Raw genomic sequence first — 19,760 nt, forward strand, 5'->3', positions numbered from 1 at the left:
GCATGGCTGGCTGGGGAATTCTGGGAGTTGACATCCACCCATCTTAAAGTTGCCAAGGTTGAGAAACACTGCTTTAGAGGGACCTTCTTTTCCTCTGCTATGGATCTTCTGAGAACTGAAAAGAGATCATGTGGAAAGCAAACTGGCTCCCAACCTTACAATTCCTCCCTTGGACTTCATATACCTTCCTTCCTTCCCCAAGACCCCCTCGCCTTCCAGACCTCTGGAGCAGCTTTTCCTGCAATCCCCCCTGCGCAGCCAACAGTCCCATCGTCGCCCAGGGGCACCCAGTTGGGGAAGGCCGGGCCCAGCCGTTCCATCTCTCCTTCGACCTGGCGGAACTTCGTAGCGCAGCCTTCCCCAACCGGGTGCCCCCGCAGATACGGCGAGGCTGCGCTTCCCCGAATCAGCCTGGCAGGGGACAGGCTGGACAGGTGCGCCTTCCAGGTGGCGGGGCCGCACCTGCCCAGCCTCCCCTTGGCCCCGCTGGCGGGGCGGGGGAGGGAGCGGTGGTCCTCGGGCGCATCTGGAGGGCGCCGGTCGGGCACGGCCGCGCCGCGCGTCTCCTGCCCGCTCCCCACCGACAGCTGGGATGCCGCCGTGCCGCGCGCTCCCGAGAGGGCTGCCCCGGCGTAGCGCGGCGGGGGCGGAAGCTCCTCCCTCCCCTCCCCATCCCTCCCCTCCCCATCGCCGGCTTGCAGGCTCGCTCGCTCGCTCGCGCGTCTCTCCCCTTCTCGCCAAGATGGCAACCGAGGGGCTGCAGGAGAAGGAGAGCCTGGCCGTGCTGAAGAACGAGGCGGAGAGTCTCAAGGGCAAGCTGGAGGAGGAGCGGGCCAAGCTGCACGACGTGGAGCGTGAGTCTGGGCCGGGCCGGGCTGGGCTGCGCCCCGGGAACCGCCGAGGGAGGCGCTCGGGCACCGCTCCGGCCGGGCTCCCGCGGGCAGTGGGCAGCGGGCGGGGGGGACGGACTCCTGCCCGGCGGCGGCGGGCGCTTTCGCGGAACGGGCGCGGGCACTCCGGGGCTGGCGAGCGTAAACAACGGGGTCCGAGGGCGGAGGCGCCGGGGGCCGAGCCGGCCGGCAGCAGCGCCCGGCCGAGGGGCATCGCGGGGGGGCCGCGGGACCCGCGCCCCTTGAGCGGCGGGGACAAGGCGGGGAGGGCCCCCGCGCCTGCTCTTCTCCACCCAGCCAGCAAAGTGGGTTCCCGGTGCCCTAGAAAAGCTCGGGCTGCCCCCGTTTGCAACCTGGCGCCCTCTGGATATGGTGGACCCCCACCCTCAGGACCCCAGCCAGCCTGGAGGCGGTAGCTCGGTATATTGGGCGGGGAGCGCTTGGGCAAGGCTGGGCTGCCAGGCAGATCCACTGCTCGGTCTTGGGGCGGGGGCGGGGGGGGGGCTTTCAGTCCGGCATCCAGGCGCCCCTGGATCTGAGAGTTTGGAGCCTTGCTGGTTTTCTCTTCGGAAAAAGGGGGAGGGTCTGCTAGCCAGAAAGGAAGTAAAGAAGCTTTAAACTTGGCTGGAGTTAGCAGTTGCCATCAAGACGCTTGCATAATGGGGCGGGGGGGGAGGGAATCATAATCTATTTTAATAATAATAAATATTTTAATTTATTAAACATATATGCTGCCCAACTCCCAGCGACTCTGGGTGGTTAAAATACATTAAGTTTTGTCTTGCTGCTTCCTCTAAGGCAGTGTTTCTCAACCTTGGCAACTTTAAGATGGGTGGACTTCAACCCCCAGAATTCCATGTGCTGGCTGGGGAGTTCTGGGAGTTGAAGCCCACATCTCTTAAAGTTGCTAAAATGCTGGCTGGGGAATCCTGAGAGTTGAAGTCCACCCATCTTAAAGTTGCTGAGGTTGAGAAACACCGCTCTAAGGACTACATGGACATCCTCTCATTTTATCACAACAATCCAGTGAGATGGCCTAGGTGACCAGAGTAGACTTTCCTAGCCATCTTGACCCATCCCCTCCAACTCTCACAATCCCTAGCCAGTGCTGGTGGAGAGTTGGAGACCCACATATCTGGAGGGCATAGACTTGCCAAAGATTGATATATACCAGGTTTTTTTCAAACTTGGCAGCTTTAAGATGGGTGGACTTCAACTCCCAGAATTCCCCAGCCAGCATTTTAACAACTTTAAGAGATGTGGGCTTCAACTCCCAGAATCCCCCAGCCAGCACATGGAATTCTGGGGGTTGAAGTCCACCCATCTTTAAGTTGCCAAGTTTGAAAAACACTGATGTATACCATTGCATTATTAGACACTGTATGGGTTTTACAAGAAAACCCCTTGGCCTTTGGGGCTCTTAGTCTAAAGCTGCATTACTTGTTTTTCTGGGCCAATGCATTTTATTTTTCTCTTTAAAAAGCTTGACTTCTTTGGGCTGTTAAACAATTCAGAGGCATGGAGCACTTTGGGGACTCATGTCAATTTAAGGGTATTAAAGCCAAGGGGGGTTTATGAAGAAGTTTGTTCCTGTCCCCTTTCTCGTGCTCAAAATATCAGTGAAATCCACTTGTTATTTCACTGCAAAAGAGAAAAGTCGATTTCACTGATATTTTTTATCTTCCAAGGAACTCTTAGTTTGCTGAAAGTTTGAGAGGTCTTTGGTTGTGAAGAACAGGGTGAAAACCCACCAGTCCCCCCCCCAATGTCTGGTGGACCCGTTTCCCAGAGCTGAAAGTAAGATAGGAGTTGTGGAAAGGGAGCAAATGCTTTAAAAATTCCTGGCTTGTTCACCAATATTTGGCCCTCCAGCTGATGGGAATTAGCTTTTCCTGCCTGCAAGGAGACCAGCTCCTGTTCTTCCAAAGAATAAAGAGGAGACTGCTTTCTGCTGTGCGATGCGAGTAGCTGCCTTTTGAACAGCCAATCCATCAACATGAGGACTAAAGAGGCAGAAATGCGTTGTTTGAATGGTAGCCAAATAAGCCATAAGGCACTGCTCGTCAATACCGGGTTCAGGAGTCCTGCCAAAAAAAATGACCCTGCCAGCGAAGACAGAGACCGGTCGTGGGAGTTCGTAGCCTTTTCAGCCTGCAAGTGCTCCATCTGTGCAAAGGAGAGGTCTGTCCTGAAACTTGTCAGGGACACGCTCTGAGCAAAACACTCCTGATGGCAAAAATAAATCCTAATTCAGCTTTTTTACTGGCCCTCTCATTGGAAGCATTTTGGAAGGAAGAGTGAAGTTTTTCAGTTTGCTTTTCAAAGTGACTGTTGATGCTTGTTTGAATGGCCGTTGCTCCTCTAACTGCAGTTTGAAGGAGACTGGACATGGTTTTAACTGGGCATCTTTTTTTAGGATGAGAGTTGATGCCTTTTAAGGAAGCTTATTCTCTTCCGAGAAGAGAGGATCACAATTTGGCATTTTACCGGTAATAAAATATTAATAAATATGGCTGTGTTGGCCACGAGAATAAATGATCCAAGATACCCTTTTAAGGACCAGCCTTACCTAGAACTCCGAGAAGGCTGATCGCCCAGCCTGATGAAGAGATCTGTAGAATTTGAAAAATCTCAGCTGGGGTTTGTGGGATTTTGTTGGTCCTGATAAAAAATGTTGCCCAAATGTCTGTAATAAGTAAATATATATCTACTTTCTGAAATGCAATGGGCATAAAATAACCAGCACAGAAATTTCAAAACTCCTCCCCCACCCCAAATTTGGAGTATTCTTCACCACAGCAGTACTAGTGGACTGTGGCTTCTGCTTTTACAAGCTAGCAGGTCCACATACTACGTGAGAAATACACTGGGGAGCTCACAGATAATTTTCAGGCATCTCCCAAATGTTTAGTTTTAAATTAACACACGCACACCCCAAAAAAGGGAAAGAAGGGGGGAAAGTGTCCACATAATTATCAGCTCAGTGGGTGACCTTGGAGCTACCACTGTTTTTCCATCCACCCACTTCACAGGTTTGTTGAGGTTATAAAATGGAAAGGAGAGAGAAGAACCATGTGGGTCAACTAGAGCCTCTTTTAGATGAATATGTGAGTAAATAAAATGAATAGTCCTTCTGTTTCTAGAGGTTGGAGTTTGGGAGGAAACAACACTTGCGGAATTCCACAACCACTTAGAAATAAGTTTGTTCCTGTTCTCAGGTGTAGTGGCCAATAGATGTTGAGCTGCTGATCAATGCTAGGCTAGTTTCTCCATCCTAGTTGGATTTCCTAATTCACAGTCAAAGGCCATTCTGGCTAGAGATTAAGAACACTGAAGTCCAAACATATCTAGAGAGTACCAGCTGGGGGAAAGTGGTTTTTCACTACCAAATTGCCTTTCAACAGATGAGGTGCAATTCTAAATGTTGAAATCAAAGACCAGGGCTTTGAATTGGTGAGGCTATCCATCTTTCTGATCCTTGCTCTGGGATGCAAACATGCCTGCTTTGTTTCTCTGGGTTCATGTTTCTCCTCCTGGTCTTCTGATAATCCCCTTCTTAGCTTGACAGCTTGCACGGGGTCCTGCCTGTGCCTGCTAAAATGGTGGCTCTTGTGCCAATGCTGTGGTGAATTTCTTGTAGTGCATCAGGTGGCTGAGCGCGTGGAGGCTTTGGGACAGTTTGTGATGAAGACACGAAGGACATTGAAAGGCCATGGTAATAAAGTCCTCTGTATGGACTGGTGCAAAGACAAAAGAAGAGTTGTCAGCTCTTCCCAGGTAATGGGAGTTTTATTTATTTGTTTATGTTGTTTTTTTAGCACCTTTCTAGACCAGTGCTTCTCAGCCTTTGTATCTTCTGCCCCACCCATCCCTCTGTCAAAGAACTGGGGTTCTACCACAATAGAAACCAAGTGCCCATTCTTTCTGAGAAGGACATTTGTATGTTTACAAACAGTTCATTATTACCTCTATTGTTCAGGGTAGATATAAGGCCTGGGATAAGTTTTACCATGCTCTCCAACATTGGTACTACAGTAAGAGCCCTTGTTGTAAGTGCAAAGGCCAAAACAAAGGAGAACCTGGGGGTCTTGACCCATGCATTGCCTTGTCTAGGGCCAGCACCTCAACATCGAGTCAGCCTGCCTTCCTGGCAGCCATGATCATGAAGGAGGTGGAAGTGTCCTTGATGTTCTCCCTTTGGATGGAGAAATGCTTGACCAGTTGGGAAGTACATCTAGATAAGCATTGATTGGTTTTGGTTGGACCACTAAAGGGCATGAACTGGATCCTGATGATGGTCTCATAGCTGGGTAGGAACAAGAAGCCCAGGTTCATGGTGATTAAGAACACCATGGAAGCTGCAGGAAAAAAACCACTGGTGGTTGCCCACCAAGGCCCACTTGATGTACACCAGGGGTCGCTCATGAGTCATTGTGACAGCATGGGATAACAATGCCACCTTCCTTGACTGCCACTAAGATCAAATTTTCCTGGGGTCAGCTTTTCGAAATAGGCAAGGTCAAGAAACAGCCAAGGCAGGGATTCCAAGAATGCTTTTTTTGTTTTAAGATAGAATAACAGAATCTTGAAAGCTTGTCAGAGTCTCTCTCTGCCCCATCTTATATCAAACAACCAAAGCTGTGTCATTTTGAATTTCTTTTTCATGCTTTCTTCTTTCTTAGGACTGAGTAATCTTTTCTGAAAGTCCCCCCATAACAGTTTTCTCATTTTTTCCCCATTCCCAAGTCAGATCTACATTCCTTCATACCTGGCTTCTTCTCCGTTGCAGAGCAACCGTTCTCCATGCAGATTGTTTACATTCTAATTTATCTCTTTGTGTCCTTGAGCAGTTCACATGCTGCTACTTTTCTGCTCCTGTAAATGTCTATTTTTCTCCTTGCCAAGGGAAAGGATTTTAGGAACTGGTGGAGAGCTGTGTGGGAGATGTAGACCAGCTTTACCGACCAAGGCAGAATCTGTAGGCTGACTTCATGGTGAAATCTCAGAAGGGTTTACTTTTGTCTAGACTTGATGTGTCTTTTTAAAGTTTATGTACCACCAGTTTAATTAAGCCATGTCTCCCCTGCCTCATAAGCCCTCGTAATTATAGGCACAAGGCATAAGCAGAATTCAGTAGCATGACTCAATTGCAGCGTAGCTTCAAAATAAACTCACACATTTCAGAGTGTCTTATTCTTCCTTGTCTTCTGTAGGATGGGAAGGTGATAGTTTGGGACGCCTTCACCACCAATAAGGTGAGTTGCTTTAGAACCTCTTTTCCCACAAGATTGGATAAAGTCTGATGGCATTGGCTGTGGTTTGCCCTTGGGTCTTTTCTCTAACATCCTACTGGATCAGAGTCCTAAGGGAGAGTCAGGAAAGGTTGCAAGAACGAGGTGGTCCTTGTGCTCTGCTTAAGAGGTTCTCCATTTATGATTCTGGGGCACTTCCTGAGCACTTCCTCAGCCCATATAAGTGCAAGGAGTCTCCTTTGATCTCTGTCCTGGATCTGAACTGGGCTAGCCTTGGAAAGAGTATCCTACACAGATCAGTTTTATGTATATTAAAATGAGAAACTAAGGTGGGGATTCTTGTTGTCGTTCCTTGTTTTAGATTCCCACCTTAGTTTCCGATAGGAAATACTGCACTGACTTGGATAGGATAGATCTATGGGGCCTCTGAGCCAAGCTCAAAGAGAAGAATTGAGGACAGAGCAATGCAGGGGGTAGAACAATGTCAGTTTTACAATGTGAAATCTAGAAACATCAGCTCAACAGCTGCTAGAACTTTTCAATGATCTTATAGTATTTCAGACCACTCCCTTGCACATTTACCTCTCCATGGGTGTCCATGGGGGGAAAATCACGAAATATATGTTTGGCCTCTGTTGGGTAAGGGCAACTGTGTCAGGGCAAAGATTGCTTTGGCATTGCAACACATGTTGTATCATTTTTGACAAACTTGTGGCTCTTCCCCTTTGTCCATCCCAATGGGTAAAGGAAAACTCTGTTTCTGGAGGAACTCTAATCTGTAGGTCCTTCTGTCTATTTCTACAGTGCTGCTGCTGTGGACCCCTGAGATAAGGAATCATGTCTGAGTCCTTTTACCTTTTCCGTATTTTGATTCCTTTTTTCTTTAGGGGTTAATTAAACTCACCAAAGGAAAAAAGTGTTGGAATAATATTAATACAAACAATCAAGATGTCAAGGTTGATACTATTCAGATATATCAAACTATATTAAGTGATGCTTAATAAAGAAAGAACTGGTGGGGATAATAACAGTAGTAGTAATAATAACAATTGCTATTTAGATGTGTATCCTACCTTTCCTGCAGGGAATCAATTTCTGTAATTTGCAACCTGTGTGGAAGATTAGGGTGAGAAGAGGCACTAGCCCAAAGTCTTAGAAGCTTTAATGGCTGAATTGGACTTAAACCTAGATCTTCCTAGTCCTAATCCCACACCTTAACCAGCCAGCCCCAGTGGTCTATGTCAGGGTTCCTCAACCTTGGCAACTTTAAGGTGGGTGGACTTCAACTCCCAGAATGGCTGGGGAATTCTGGGAGTTGAAGTCCGCCCGTCTTAAAGTTGCCAAGGTTGAGGAACCCTGGTCTATGTCACAGGTAGACCAATACTAGGAAATTTGCCCCAATTATTCTCAACATCCTGTTAATCTCCGAGACAGATGGGATAAACCCGCCACCTTTGGTACTGAGATGGTGAACGGAGTTTCAAACATGGCTTGATCGCAAGTAGGCTTTTTTTCCACTCTAGCACAAGAAAGTAGGAGGGGGAATTAGTTAGGCAGCCTCTAGCTGGCTGGTGACAAGGCAGGGTTGAATGTTGACTTGGGAGATGCAAGAAATGTTTTGTATTTCAGGAGCATGCGGTGACAATGCCCTGCACATGGGTAATGGCGTGTGCCTATGCTCCTTCTGGATGCGCCATTGCATGTGGGTAAGCAGAAGCCTCTTTAACCAAAGGTATTTGGAAATCAGTGTTTTGATCGTGAAAAATGATACTACTTGTTCTGTTAAACCGCATGATTCCGAAATGGAAAATTTTAATATTGGCCAGGTTTTCATATTGGTTGAAAGAGAAATGGCTTGTGTGCATGTATGTATTAATGCATATTAACAATATGTTTATACTGCCCCTATCACCAGACTCTGGGCACTATATATATAAAAAAAGGAACCTATATAATGAAATGCTGTAAAACAGTAATTCAGTAAAATAACTCAGCTCAAATAGAAAAACATGTAGAAGAAGAACAGTGGGAGACCAATCACCATTAAGCTTCAAAAAGCTTGCCTGAATAAAATTATATTCACAATTTTATTCAGGCAGATTTTAAGGAAATGTTTGGAGTAAATGGGCCAGGCCCACCGCTGGAGATATGGTATACCAGGGCTATCACTGAGAAAACCTGTTGTCCTTTATATTTAGTTATTTATAGGCCACCTTTCCAGCAAATGGCCCTCAACGGAGCTTTCAGCAAAAGTAAAGCAATGATTACCAGTTAATTAAACAAAATTTACAGAAAGAGCAGGTCGTCTCTAGAAGGACCTCCCGTGATGCATCTTCTGAAGATGTGCATCTCTAGTAGACTCCTGGGGGAAATGAGATAATTGAGGAGATGACTTTCCATATCTTATATCCCAGGTTGTTCAGGGATTCAAAGTTCCAATCCCAGACTTTCGATTTAGTCCAGAAGTAAATTGATTACCCAGGAGCTCTGAGGGATTCAAGGTTGCATGGCCCATATAACTAGCATGGGTCAGATATACTAGCAGATTAAATGGGTCAGTTTTATTACCCGACCTGAAAAGGAGCGCTCCATCTGATTATTCCAAATACTGAACTGTATTTTGGAAAAGATCCCTTTGTGGGGTGGGGGGAAATAGGGCACTTGCTACCATGGCCCTCTTTCCCGAAGAGACCATGGGTAGAATGCTCCGGTGATGTTTTCAAAAAGGACTTTCCTTGTCTTTTTCTCATCCTGTTTTTAATCTAGCGGTCTGGATAACAAATGTTCTGTATACCCCCTGACCTTTGAAAAAAACGAGAATATGGCCGCTAAGAAGAAATCGGTCGCCATGCATACTAACTACTTATCAGCTTGCAGCTTCACTAATTCTGATATGCAGGCAAGTACATCCAACCTGCATTTTGTTGCTGCTCTTTGCGCTGGAAAAGTTGTGTAGTTCAGAGTGAGCACGGTTTTCTCCACCCCTGTAAAGATGCTCATTTGTTTCTTTTGGGGTAGGGATGGATAAAATATTCTTTATGCTTCATAGGGGAAAACCACAGTCACCCCCTTCTCGCCTCACAGAACTGAGGTCCACCTAACAAACTCCCACCCTCCGGAAAAGGAAAATATGGAAAAGGAAGCGGACACAAATTTTTATGACCTTTTAAGATCCTCCACTCAATTTGTGGGCAGAGAAATCGGGTGGAGGGTTTCTCCAAATTTCTGCAGGAGGAGAAATTCTTCAGCGATTTCTGAAGGGCAGAATTCTCCTTCTGGGATGAAGTCACTCTACTGCTGGAAAACCCCAGTGGGAAGATTCTCATATTTGTCTTCCTTGGGACTGAATGAAACCAGGGAGGCTGTGGACCAAGGAACAGTTGATTGTATGAGGATGTTCACACAAACTCCTCGGCCACCTTGTTGCTAAATCCAGTGACGCTCCACCCGTGCGAATGTTCACTCACATCCTCTTTTTCTCTGAAAGAAATGTCCACAGTGCTATTTCAGCCCTTGGTGCAGAATTGAGCGCAGCGTTAGATTTCTTTCAGTTATTTGTGTTAGTGAAATATCAGCTTGAGCGGAGTCTATTCTGGGATGTGAGAGGCTTCGGAGGAAATTGCTGTTTCCCATTCTGCAGTTTCCAGGAATAAGTCCAAGATGACGGTGCAAGTCTATTGCCATGGAAACCAAAGTCACCCATCTACCTGTGGTGCTTTTAGTATATGAAACTGTAGCCTTGAGAGATAGGAGGCTGGTGGAATAATTAAAGCAAACATGATGCAGAATCAGGAGGCAGTGAATACTCTGAAGCCCAGTCTTGCTTTGGAAGATGTTATAGAAGTGGCCTACAAGGAACGAGAAATCACTGAAAAGAGAGTTCTGGATGAAAAGGCCTCCATTTTTCTAGAAGTCTGCCTTCTTTTTAGCAAAAAAACTTTTTAATTAGTTAATATTTCAGGGAGCAAGTCCTGTATAATGGATGGCACTTGTTGTGGTCTGCTGCTCCCGTTTCGAAGAAGAGTCTATCCCGTTCTTTCTTCATCAATTGTCAGATGCATCCCCTTGCTCCATCATGGGATCTGAAGCCACGAAGATTACGTTCTCGCTCTTACATGTTTGTGTTGGACTTAATCACAGCATTGATGGGACAGATGGGGGAACAAAAGAGCAAAACAGCCCTGATACTTTTAAGGTCTTCTGTTCACTTGACACAGGCCTTTTCCTAGCAAAATGTTGAAAATCGCTACCAGTAGAGGGCTATGAATGATTCAGACTAGAAGCCCAGTCTTTTGAGCTGCTGATGAAAACGGAAAACAAAGTAGGCATTTAGCAAATCTGCAGTCCCAGCTGTTTTTCCCCCCTCCCTGGATGAAAAGGGAAGAATTCTCTGTTTAAAAATGACTAAATCATGGTTTTCTGTACTCAGGTGTACTACAGAGAGCAAAACATTAAAAGGGAAGAGAATGCCCCTCTTCAGCTTATAATCATAGAAATAATGTCCAGTCTTGCATATTTATTTAGTTATTAACAGAATTTTTATACCATCCCCATCTTGAAAGTTTGCTATTTCCCATGATATAATGCGTACTTTATTTTCATCAATGTGTATTTTTTTCCTGTCCATTTCTCTAATGCACATGCTGTGTCTGTTTTGAGATATCAGAATTGTGTTTTAACATCTTTAGAAAGGACAAATAGAGTATAACTTCTTTTTAGTTTAGGCAGAGATTTGAGAAGTGTGGATTAAGGAAGTTTAATTAATTAAAATGTGATGCCACTGAATTCCCTGAGCCCCCCAAACTGAATTCTAGTGCCTTAGTTGAAGACCGAAGGTTTAGTAAATCAATTAATTTGGGGGGGGGGAGAGATGGTCCTTTAATATGAATCAAAGGAATGGATGAATGTGGATTTCGTGAATCAATAGGGAAGAAGTCAAGTGAACCCATGATTTGATGCAAATTGTTGGAATGACCCTTGCCATTTCTAGAATGACCTCTTTGCTTTTTTGGTTCCCCCCAAAAGATCTTGACTGCAAGTGGTGATGGTACCTGTGCCCTCTGGGACGTGGAAAGCGGACAGCTTCTGCAGAGTTTTCATGGCCACGGGGCAGATGTCTTGTGCCTGGATCTTGCTCCTTCAGAAACAGGAAACACGTTTGTGTCGGGGGTAAGTGGGCTTATCTTTATGCAGGATGGGGATAAGGGGTCTGTGGTAGCAGAAGAAACAGAGAATGGGCACTGGCCAGCAGAACGTGTCTGAAATGAAGAAGGATCATGGAGTTCCAACAGACTAAGTGGCCTTTTTGGACCAAAGGTGGCTTAGAGCAGGGTTCTTCAACCTTGGCAGCTTGAAGATGTGTGGACTTCAAGCTGCCAAGGTTGAGGAACACTGGCTTAGAGCATTTCAGGTGGGGCTGAAGCTTATATAGTACTATACTCCACACATACCGCCAAGTTGGGGACATACGCCATCAAAATTTGCAGGAGTATTTTTTAGCATACTCCTCGGATAAGCTCCGTGAGGGCCGACCTTTGCATGAAATGCAGCTGCCTCGGGGAGGAGATGGAGAATTTAGGAACAGGAAAAGGATAGAGTGACAGAGGCCCTGAACAGGAGTTTTCTGCGCTGCAACATTTTGCTGACATCTCTCTTTGTCTTCTCTGTGCTCCTCTTCCATGCTTGTTCGCTCGTACAAATATTGCCCCTTTGTGCAACTGTAATAACTCGGTTTGAATAAATAGCAGTGACGAATCGAGCTGATGAAATCACTATGGTTTATTGAACTCCCTCCATTCTAACAACCAATTTAAAAGCAAACCAACAAACACACGGCAGAAAAACATACCCAGATATTTCTAACAAATAGCATCTTTTAGGATATTGCCGGTTTTATGATTCCTTGTGCTCGTTCTTTCCTTCTTGAGGTAGAGTTTATTATTATATGTATTTTTTGTTGTTGTTTGTTTAGGGTTGTGATAAAAAAGCAATGATCTGGGACATGCGGACCGGTCAGTGCATTCAATCCTTTGAAACCCACGAATCGGATATTAATGGTGTCAGGTCAGACTCCTATTCTGAAATGGTGCCTCGGGGCCTATTGACAAAAAAGCCTTTGTGGGAGGAGGGCAGAAGAGGGAGAGGGCGATGGGGTGGGCTTCTTGTGCCATACCTCGGCCAGTCTGCCACCCTCTGGAGCCAACACAAAACAGGATGTACCTGAAGGACTGATACAAATTATCTTGGCTTGCCCAGGGTCAGGGAAAATCTGGGTGCGAGTCAATAGGAGAATCCCCCTTACATGAACCATGCGGTCAGGGCCGTTGCTTGAGGAAGCCCAAGGACGAGGTGCAGTTGTGTTTTGCAAGGATCCCCAGATATTGCTTCAGAATTGCACTGACGTCTTTTTCTTCCCCTTTGTGTAGGTACTATCCAAGCGGAGATGCCTTTGCCTCTGGCTCAGATGATGCCACAGTACGTAGCATTATTTAATTTTGAGAAACACATTCCTTTCCCATGAATGAAGACCGGACCTAAATATGACCCCACTGGCTTCTTGGATGCATTTTGAGTGACTGATTAAGTACCATGAGGTTGCGGTCAACTCTTAACAACCACATGTACTGTTTGCTTGTATTTAATGTGTGAGGAGGAAAGATGGTTCAGTGGTGTGCAGAGAAATGACTGATTGTCTATCTGGGATGTGTGGTCATCTGGAATCCACAGTCAGCCTGATGGAATATCTCTACTTCTAAAAACTCTGGAGTTTGGAGGGCACAGGTGGGTTGCTGCCAAGCCACATGTGCTCATTAGCTGTGTATTGTCCACCATTGCCATAGGAGAACTAGTAGTCCTGTAACTGGTGTTGTACTCTGACTTCTATCATCCTCAACCAAGCTAGCCAGTAGTTGGGCATGATGAGAGGGAGAATTCCAGCATCCTTTGAAGGAGTTGAGATCTCATGTCCCTGTCTTACACCAAGTTCCTAGGTCAATGAATATGTTTCCTATTACCACCTCATGGATCTACCAGACCCAAACATAGGGATGGACAGCCTTTGACCTTCCAGATGTTGCTTTTACACTTCCAGCATCCCCTACTTAGATTGGGTAAGACTTCTGGGAGTGTAGTTCAAGATACAGGGCATGTCATTTTCTTGCCCAGCTTACGTAGAGGGACGTTGAACTTCTCTAACTCTCTGTCCTTGCTGAATCTGAACCAGGAAGACCTGAGGTTAAGATTCCTGCTTAGCACTGAAATTTCTCCAGTGATTTTGGCTCAGATCTTTTCAGCCTAACTGTTCTTGCAGGGTTAAAATGGAATAATCCACACATATTTTGCCCTAAGCTCCTGGAGGAAGGGTGACAAATCAATATGCTAAAGAAATATCCTAAACAAATGGGTTGAATGTAATCTGTACAAGCCAAACCACAGCTTTGGAATGTGTGTGGGAGGAAAAAGTTACAATGGCAAATGAGGTAGAAGAAGGATGGAATGTTATTGGAAGAGAATTTTAAATGTTATTTATTGGTTTATTTGTTTATTTTGGACATCCCGCCCCATCTTTCCATGCCAAAAGATTATTCCAAGGTGGTGTAAAAATGCTATCACAACAAAAATAAACTAAAATAATAATCTCCAAAGGCAGCAAAGAAATCTATAGCACATGTGACTGAGGGATTTGAACAGGGAAAAAGTGCTGTTGAAATAAATGCATCCTTGTGCTTTCTTAAAGAGGGTGCGTTCTCTTGGGAAGCTGCTTCATAATTTAGCTGACCCACCAAAAAGACCAAGGTGGGCTGCTTTGATAAGGCAATGAATTAGCTGAGGTATCAAATCAGAGATTTTCACTAGCCGAATGCTTCCAAACATCAGTTTCCTAGAGCAGCTTCCTTCAGCTTGAGCAACTTCCAGATGTGTGGCCTTCAGTTCCCAGAATTCCTTGGACAGCATGGCCACACATGAGAATTCTGGAGGTTGATATCCAAACAGCTTGAAGAGAGACAGGTTAGGGAAGGTGGCTCTAGAATGATCAAAGAAGATCACGCAATTCATGGAAGTTGAAATCCAACACATCTGGGGAACATTAAAGTGCCTTACTGGTGTGTAAGGTATAGTGTTCAGGTTTATGGGGGTTTACTAGCATAGCTGAAATCTTGTGCATGATCATATTATTTAAAAAAATGCTCCAGATAAGAATTTTGCTTTTTTTCCTTCCCTTCCTTTTGAGTGCCGTTTATATGACCTCCGAGCAGACAGAGAGGTGGCCATCTATTCCAAAGAAAGCATCATCTTTGGGGCGTCCAGTGTGGATTTTTCTCTTAGCGGTGAGATATGAATCCTGATGTATTTTCTTTTCTCATGGGAACTAACAAGAAGAAGCGCAAGTGTGATCTCTTTCCAGTTTAACTTGGCTGGCTGTGGCAGCAAACTGATTCCATCAGTGAAGTAAACTCTTCCCGATGTGGAGACTTAAAACAGTTGCTCCTGAGTTGGTCCTCCAAATCTAGGTTTGCTTCAGCTCTCTCATTTAGAAAAAAAAAAAATGAAGTTGACTAACCAGAGGTGCAGCATTTACTTGATTTGAATTTAACTCTTAAGGAGGGGTGCGCAACTTTTCCTTTAGTCCAGTGAACTCACTCAGCTAGATGAGCAGGGAGAGATTTATTACGTTGTAGTAAAATCAGAGAGTCATAAGATGGAAAAGTTGGGAGGGAACTTGGAGATCATATAGTCCAAGAATCCACTACTACAGCATCTTCTACAGAGATCTTTAGCCTCTTATTAAACACCTCCTGTGAAGACACCCTACCATGTCCCACCAAACAATTGTTCCATTGCTGAACAACTCTTCCCATTGGGAAATTCTTCCTGATGTCCAACCAAAATTACCTTCCTTTTAATTTAAACCTTTTGTTTCTGGTCCTGTCTTCTACAGCCCTGAACAATTCTGCCCCATCTTCTCCATGACAGTTCAGTTATGTGATTGTCCTATTATCTAATTTGGTCCCATTAAAAATGAAAATAACATGGTAACTTTTGAAGGGGTTCTGGAGGCTTGTAAGATGTGCCACGGGATGAAGAACATTCTAAAACAGCACTAGAAAGGGTTCCCATTGACTAAGAGTGCCTCTGATCTCCTACCTTCTCATCACCACTCAAGAGGGTGGATGAGTTCCTACCCTTTCCTGAAGCTCCTTTGATATTTCCTCTCAAAAGGAAGTCAGATATACCTAAATCCATCTGCCACCACTAAATGAGAATTACATCTCATATATTATATAATGTTCTGCATTATGGTCACTGGCTGAAGATCTATTTTTCCTTTACAGTTTTCAGTTTTCCTTTGCAGTTGGTTTTCTTCTACCTGTGAAACTGTTTGGGAGCTTTGATTGCTAGATTGTGTCATCAGCATAATCTTGTGATTCCTGACGAGCAGCATTTTCTCCACAGGGCGTTTATTATTTGCGGGCTACAACGACTACACCATAAACGTTTGGGATGTTCTGAAAGGGTCTCGCGTCTCTATTTTGTTCGGTCACGAGAACCGTGTTAGCACTTTGAGGGTTTCGCCCGATGGGACTGCGTTTTGTTCTGGATCATGGGATCACACTTTGAGGGTAAGGACTATATCCTCTTCAGTTTTTTAAAAAAATCTTCCTCTGTCTTCTTGGTGTGCATTTGAGAGGATTTGTACAGAAATCAGTATGTTGACATCAGTGGATTCAAGCAATTAGTGACCTAGGATATATGTTTAGTTTCAGCCTGCCATGCGAGATCCAGAGCACCAAATCATCATTTTGAGTTAAACTCAGAATTATGGTTCGTGTTTGTTCTGACACCACTTGCTACTTGATTATATCCTGCTCATTTCAGTTTTTAGACTGTGGCCCCAGTGCACCACTCAGAGGGCACATGTAGGCTGAGAACTGTTGCATCTACCTGCATAAAGGGGATTAGATTAATCAGTTGAGCCCCAGGCACACTCTTCTGATTTCGGTCAAATAACTGTGCAGATGATCATCTGAGTCAGGTTTCCCACTGTGGTGCCCTCTGGTTGTGTGAAATCATAGTTCCCATCATCTCCAGCCATTGGAGGATGGAAACTATATAGCCATCCTTTTAAAAGTGCTTCAGGTTAGAAAGTCTGGCTTAAATCATGCTTTAAGCCTCCAGATCTTGCTGAACTACGTTTCCCAGCTCCTTTCTGTTGGAAGTTTCAATACGGAAGGCTAAAGAAGTGGGAGGCTACGACTGGCTCCCCGTTTTAACTTTCCCACAATCCCCTAGCAGAGCATCATTTCCAATCTTGTTCTGGGCCACAGGCTTGGGGAAAAGAGGCAGGCCGGAAACACCAATTCACAAGCAATGCCTGGGTAGATGCAAACCCATGTAAACTACGTGAGGTTTTCTCCAGCGGAGGCCTCTGCAAGAGTGAATATGATAAAATGCGTGTCACACCATTGCGTAATGCATGCCCATAAGGGGACAGAGCTCGTGTCATGATGCTTGTTGCATCATTTTGAACAGAATCATCAGATCCTGTAGATACCTCACTGCCATCTTGGGAGTACAGCATCTCTCACCGATGGTTGTGTGCAGTGAAGCCAATCAGATAAAGCCATCTCTGAGTGGATATAGGGATAAACCCAACATGAAGGTGAAATGCCTGTTGTCATGTAACCAAGTTCTTGGCACCAAAGGGAAGTCTCTTTAAAGAAGCTAATCATTGTCTGATATTTTTCTCCACAGATTTGGGCTTAAACAGCAGGGCTGTTTCCAAACATGTATTCACATAGGCATCATAGGATCACGCACCCCACGGAACATCAGTTTATGGGGGGGAAGTCTACCGCAAAGACTCTGCAGACCTTAAAGGCATGGTGAAAAGATTGAACAAGTATTTATCACATAGCTGCCCCAGTAAAAGCTACTCCTAGGTAGAAAAGTATACTTTTATCATGTGGTGGCGGGGGGGGAGTGTATGTGTGCTATAGTAAGATGTTTTTAATTCTGTTTTTGAAACTACCTTTTTTCCTTAAATAGAGATTAATCCTCCTAAAGCCAGACTTTGAGGAAAATCATAACCGGTTAAGAGGACTTTAGCATTTTAAATCATGCCGTACGTGTTGTGTTTGCATGAAATTACGTTCCTTCCTAAAGTCGACTTGGAATTAAAATAGACACCAGTGTAGGGGTGGTTGTTTTTTTTTTTTTTTTTAAATCAGGGTATCTGAGGGTTTGTTTGCACATTCCATAATAGAAGCAGGAAGAGGTGAAGTCCTCTCCGTGTTCTTCTAGGTCTCAGGTGACAGAGAGAGACAGTGCTGTGCAGCGGGTAGGAGTCCCTTGCGCTGGGTTCAAACTCCCCGCTCAGCTGTGAAGCACACTGGGTGCCCATGGCCTCAGTCACTATCTCTCAGCCTAGCCTACCTCATAAGGTTGTTGTGTGAAAAAAACAGTGGTGCAGAGGACAAGTTACACTGCCTTGATTACCTTGGGGTAAATATGGGATAGAAATATAAGCTGTAAAATGAAAGTGTCGTAATAGGAGTGAGTGCAAAGCCCTTTAGGTGGGATCTGATTTGGTGACAGGACATCTCCTGATTACTTGAGACCCCAACCAAAAGATTGGCGGGGGGGGGACGGACAGCCTGCTGTATTTACCCTCTTAACTTCCTGCTTTTGGCTCTTATGGAATGCACGCATTGACCCTGACTTGAAACCCTCTTTGCTCCAACCCTAACTGAATCATAACCTTAACAAAAAAGTAATTCAGATAAAATCGGTGGGTTTAATTTGCCATTTCTGTGAGCTGGATACAGGTGGTGCCGAATACCATTGGCCGTAGCTTAACTTTGGCATACTTCCAGCCACAGCATCCTTCCACTCTACTTCTGTGCCATCTTTCTTCTGTCCTTCCTGGGTTTTTTTCCCTGTGAAAAACATGAACGAGGCACAGTAAAGTTTTCACAGAGTTCAACAGAAGATCCAGATGTCTGTTTTCTCCATTGTAGACCTCTTCCAGTCTTGCAGCTGCTTTCCACTCTGCCCAGTAGAACCAGTCCTGGGGCAAAAGTGCTTTGAATGGGGAGCAGGGTGAAGATGTCCAGAAAATAACAGTCTGGAAAAAAATACTTGGAGGCGCTTAAGTCTCAGTTAGACAGATGTGGAGCTTGAGTGGTACACAATAGGCACAAGAGCTCCCCAACTGTGTTTGAAGCTCTTCTTTCAAGAGAGACTTCTTCTTCTCCTGTTGAAAGCAGCTTCTATTGCTTAGATTTCTGTATTTCTCCTTGTGGAAAAAGCTCCTTCCACTCTCTTAGCAATCGGTGTAGAGCCATGTTGGAGTCTGGAAAGACGGGATTGCTATCAGGGGTTGACTGTTGGCCTAATTTCAAGGACCATCTGCAAGTGTTGTGTTTGGTCAACAAAACTGATTTTTCCCATGTTGGATGGAGAGGAAGGGATGATGCGTGTGTGGCAGGAAAAAAAAGTGAAAGAAAAAGAGGTCATCTGCTCTGTTCACAGGAACTGCAATCCTTCCCAGGAGAATAGAGTTCCTCATAGCAGATGGGCAGTCCGCAAGCCAGTGTGCCCTGAATTCCTTTTTTCCCCTTAGATGGACCTTCTCAAATCACACCACTGATATATGGGAGCAAGGCAACCTCCATCTGATTTTTGACCAAAAACAACCCAACATAAGTGACCAAGCCATTGGCAGCTTTTTCTGAGTTTAAACTTAACCGTAGTGCCAAGAGGCAGGATTCGCTTGTCTGCTCCTAGGCTTCCTCCAAACATACTCCTTCCCCAAGAAAAGAAAATTTGTATTGAATGCAATGGGCTGTTTTTCAAGTAGAGTTACTGCCCTTCAGCTGGTGACTTTAAATTGGAAAGTTTTCAAAGGCAGCGTATAGAATTAATTTTTTTTTAGAAAGAAGGATTAATTAAAGTGACTTCATGGGACTTCTTTGAATCCATACGCACAGGCCTAGATTTTAAAGGAAGAGATGTAAATATTTCTAGGGATTCCATAAGATGTTTCTAGGTATTGATGTTCCACCATTCCTGGAAACAGCTTGCCTGCACTTTCACCTTGGAAAATGGATCTGTGCCCTTTTATGATATGGGCGGCCAATTTTGCCCCTTGAATAATGGGGTGCCCTATAGAAATTGCCACTGTTAGCTTGTGATGCAATGACGAACTGACACACCGAACACTCTGATGCAGTATTTATTGGTGAGATATTTTGAGTTTTGAATGGAATATGTGGTGTTGATTAACTTACGAATGGCTTCACTATAATAAATTGTATTTTACATACAGAGGATTGTTGGCTCTGGGTTGTCTCTCTGGATTTCAAACAAAACCATGCTGAGTTCATTATGGCACATGTTCTTAGCCTAAAGACTGCTTTGGATCTCATGCAGAACGATATGGTGCACGACTGTTTGGAAATATGGACAGGCTGGCTAGATATGCTCAGAATTGCTGCCTCCAGCAAATTGGAGCCTGACCCTTTTGCCAAAATACCATGTGGTGTTTCATCCCTTGGTTGATTTGATTGACAGATCAGAAATACAGGTAGTCCCCAGTTTAAGAATGAGTTCCATTCCC

At 44.9% G+C, this 19,760-nt stretch overlaps 1 protein-coding gene across 2 annotated transcripts; it reads left to right on the forward strand.

Moving 5' to 3' along the window:
- Window positions 1-76: 76 nt before the first annotated feature.
- On the forward strand, window positions 77-19,503 carry GNB5 (G protein subunit beta 5). 2 transcript variants are annotated; one of them, XM_088148530.1, is made up of 11 exons: window positions 77-854; window positions 4,531-4,667; window positions 6,104-6,145; window positions 7,772-7,848; window positions 8,909-9,041; window positions 11,168-11,311; window positions 12,114-12,205; window positions 12,568-12,616; window positions 14,373-14,469; window positions 15,596-15,762; window positions 16,895-19,503. In XM_088148530.1, the coding sequence occupies exons 1-11, from the start codon at window positions 593-595 to the stop codon at window positions 16,904-16,906; spliced, it is 1,212 nt and encodes a 403-aa protein (XP_088004656.1). In that variant the 5' UTR covers window positions 77-592; the 3' UTR covers window positions 16,907-19,503. The 2 variants fall into 2 exon arrangements, with proteins under 2 accessions (XP_088004656.1, XP_025032414.1); XM_025176646.2 differs by lacking the exon at window positions 77-854 and adding an exon at window positions 1,591-3,379.
- Window positions 19,504-19,760: the final 257 nt, after the last annotated feature.

This window comes from Python bivittatus, unplaced genomic scaffold (assembly GCF_059951505.1).
Source record: "Python bivittatus isolate LINGU-HERP-01145 unplaced genomic scaffold, Pbiv_v1 ctg000530_np1212, whole genome shotgun sequence".
Taxonomy (NCBI): Eukaryota; Metazoa; Chordata; class Lepidosauria; order Squamata; family Pythonidae; genus Python; species Python bivittatus.

Excerpts from the sequence above, each read along its gene's own strand:
- GNB5 (XM_088148530.1), top strand. The coding sequence starts at position 593 with ATGCCGCCGTGCCGCGCGCTCCCGAGAGGGCTGCCCCGGCGTAGCGCG. Across the intron at positions 4,668-6,103 it reads GAGTTGTCAGCTCTTCCCAG|GATGGGAAGGTGATAGTTTG; the intron begins GTAATGGGAGTT and ends TGTCTTCTGTAG. Across the intron at positions 7,849-8,908 it reads GGATGCGCCATTGCATGTGG|CGGTCTGGATAACAAATGTT; the intron begins GTAAGCAGAAGC and ends TTTTTAATCTAG.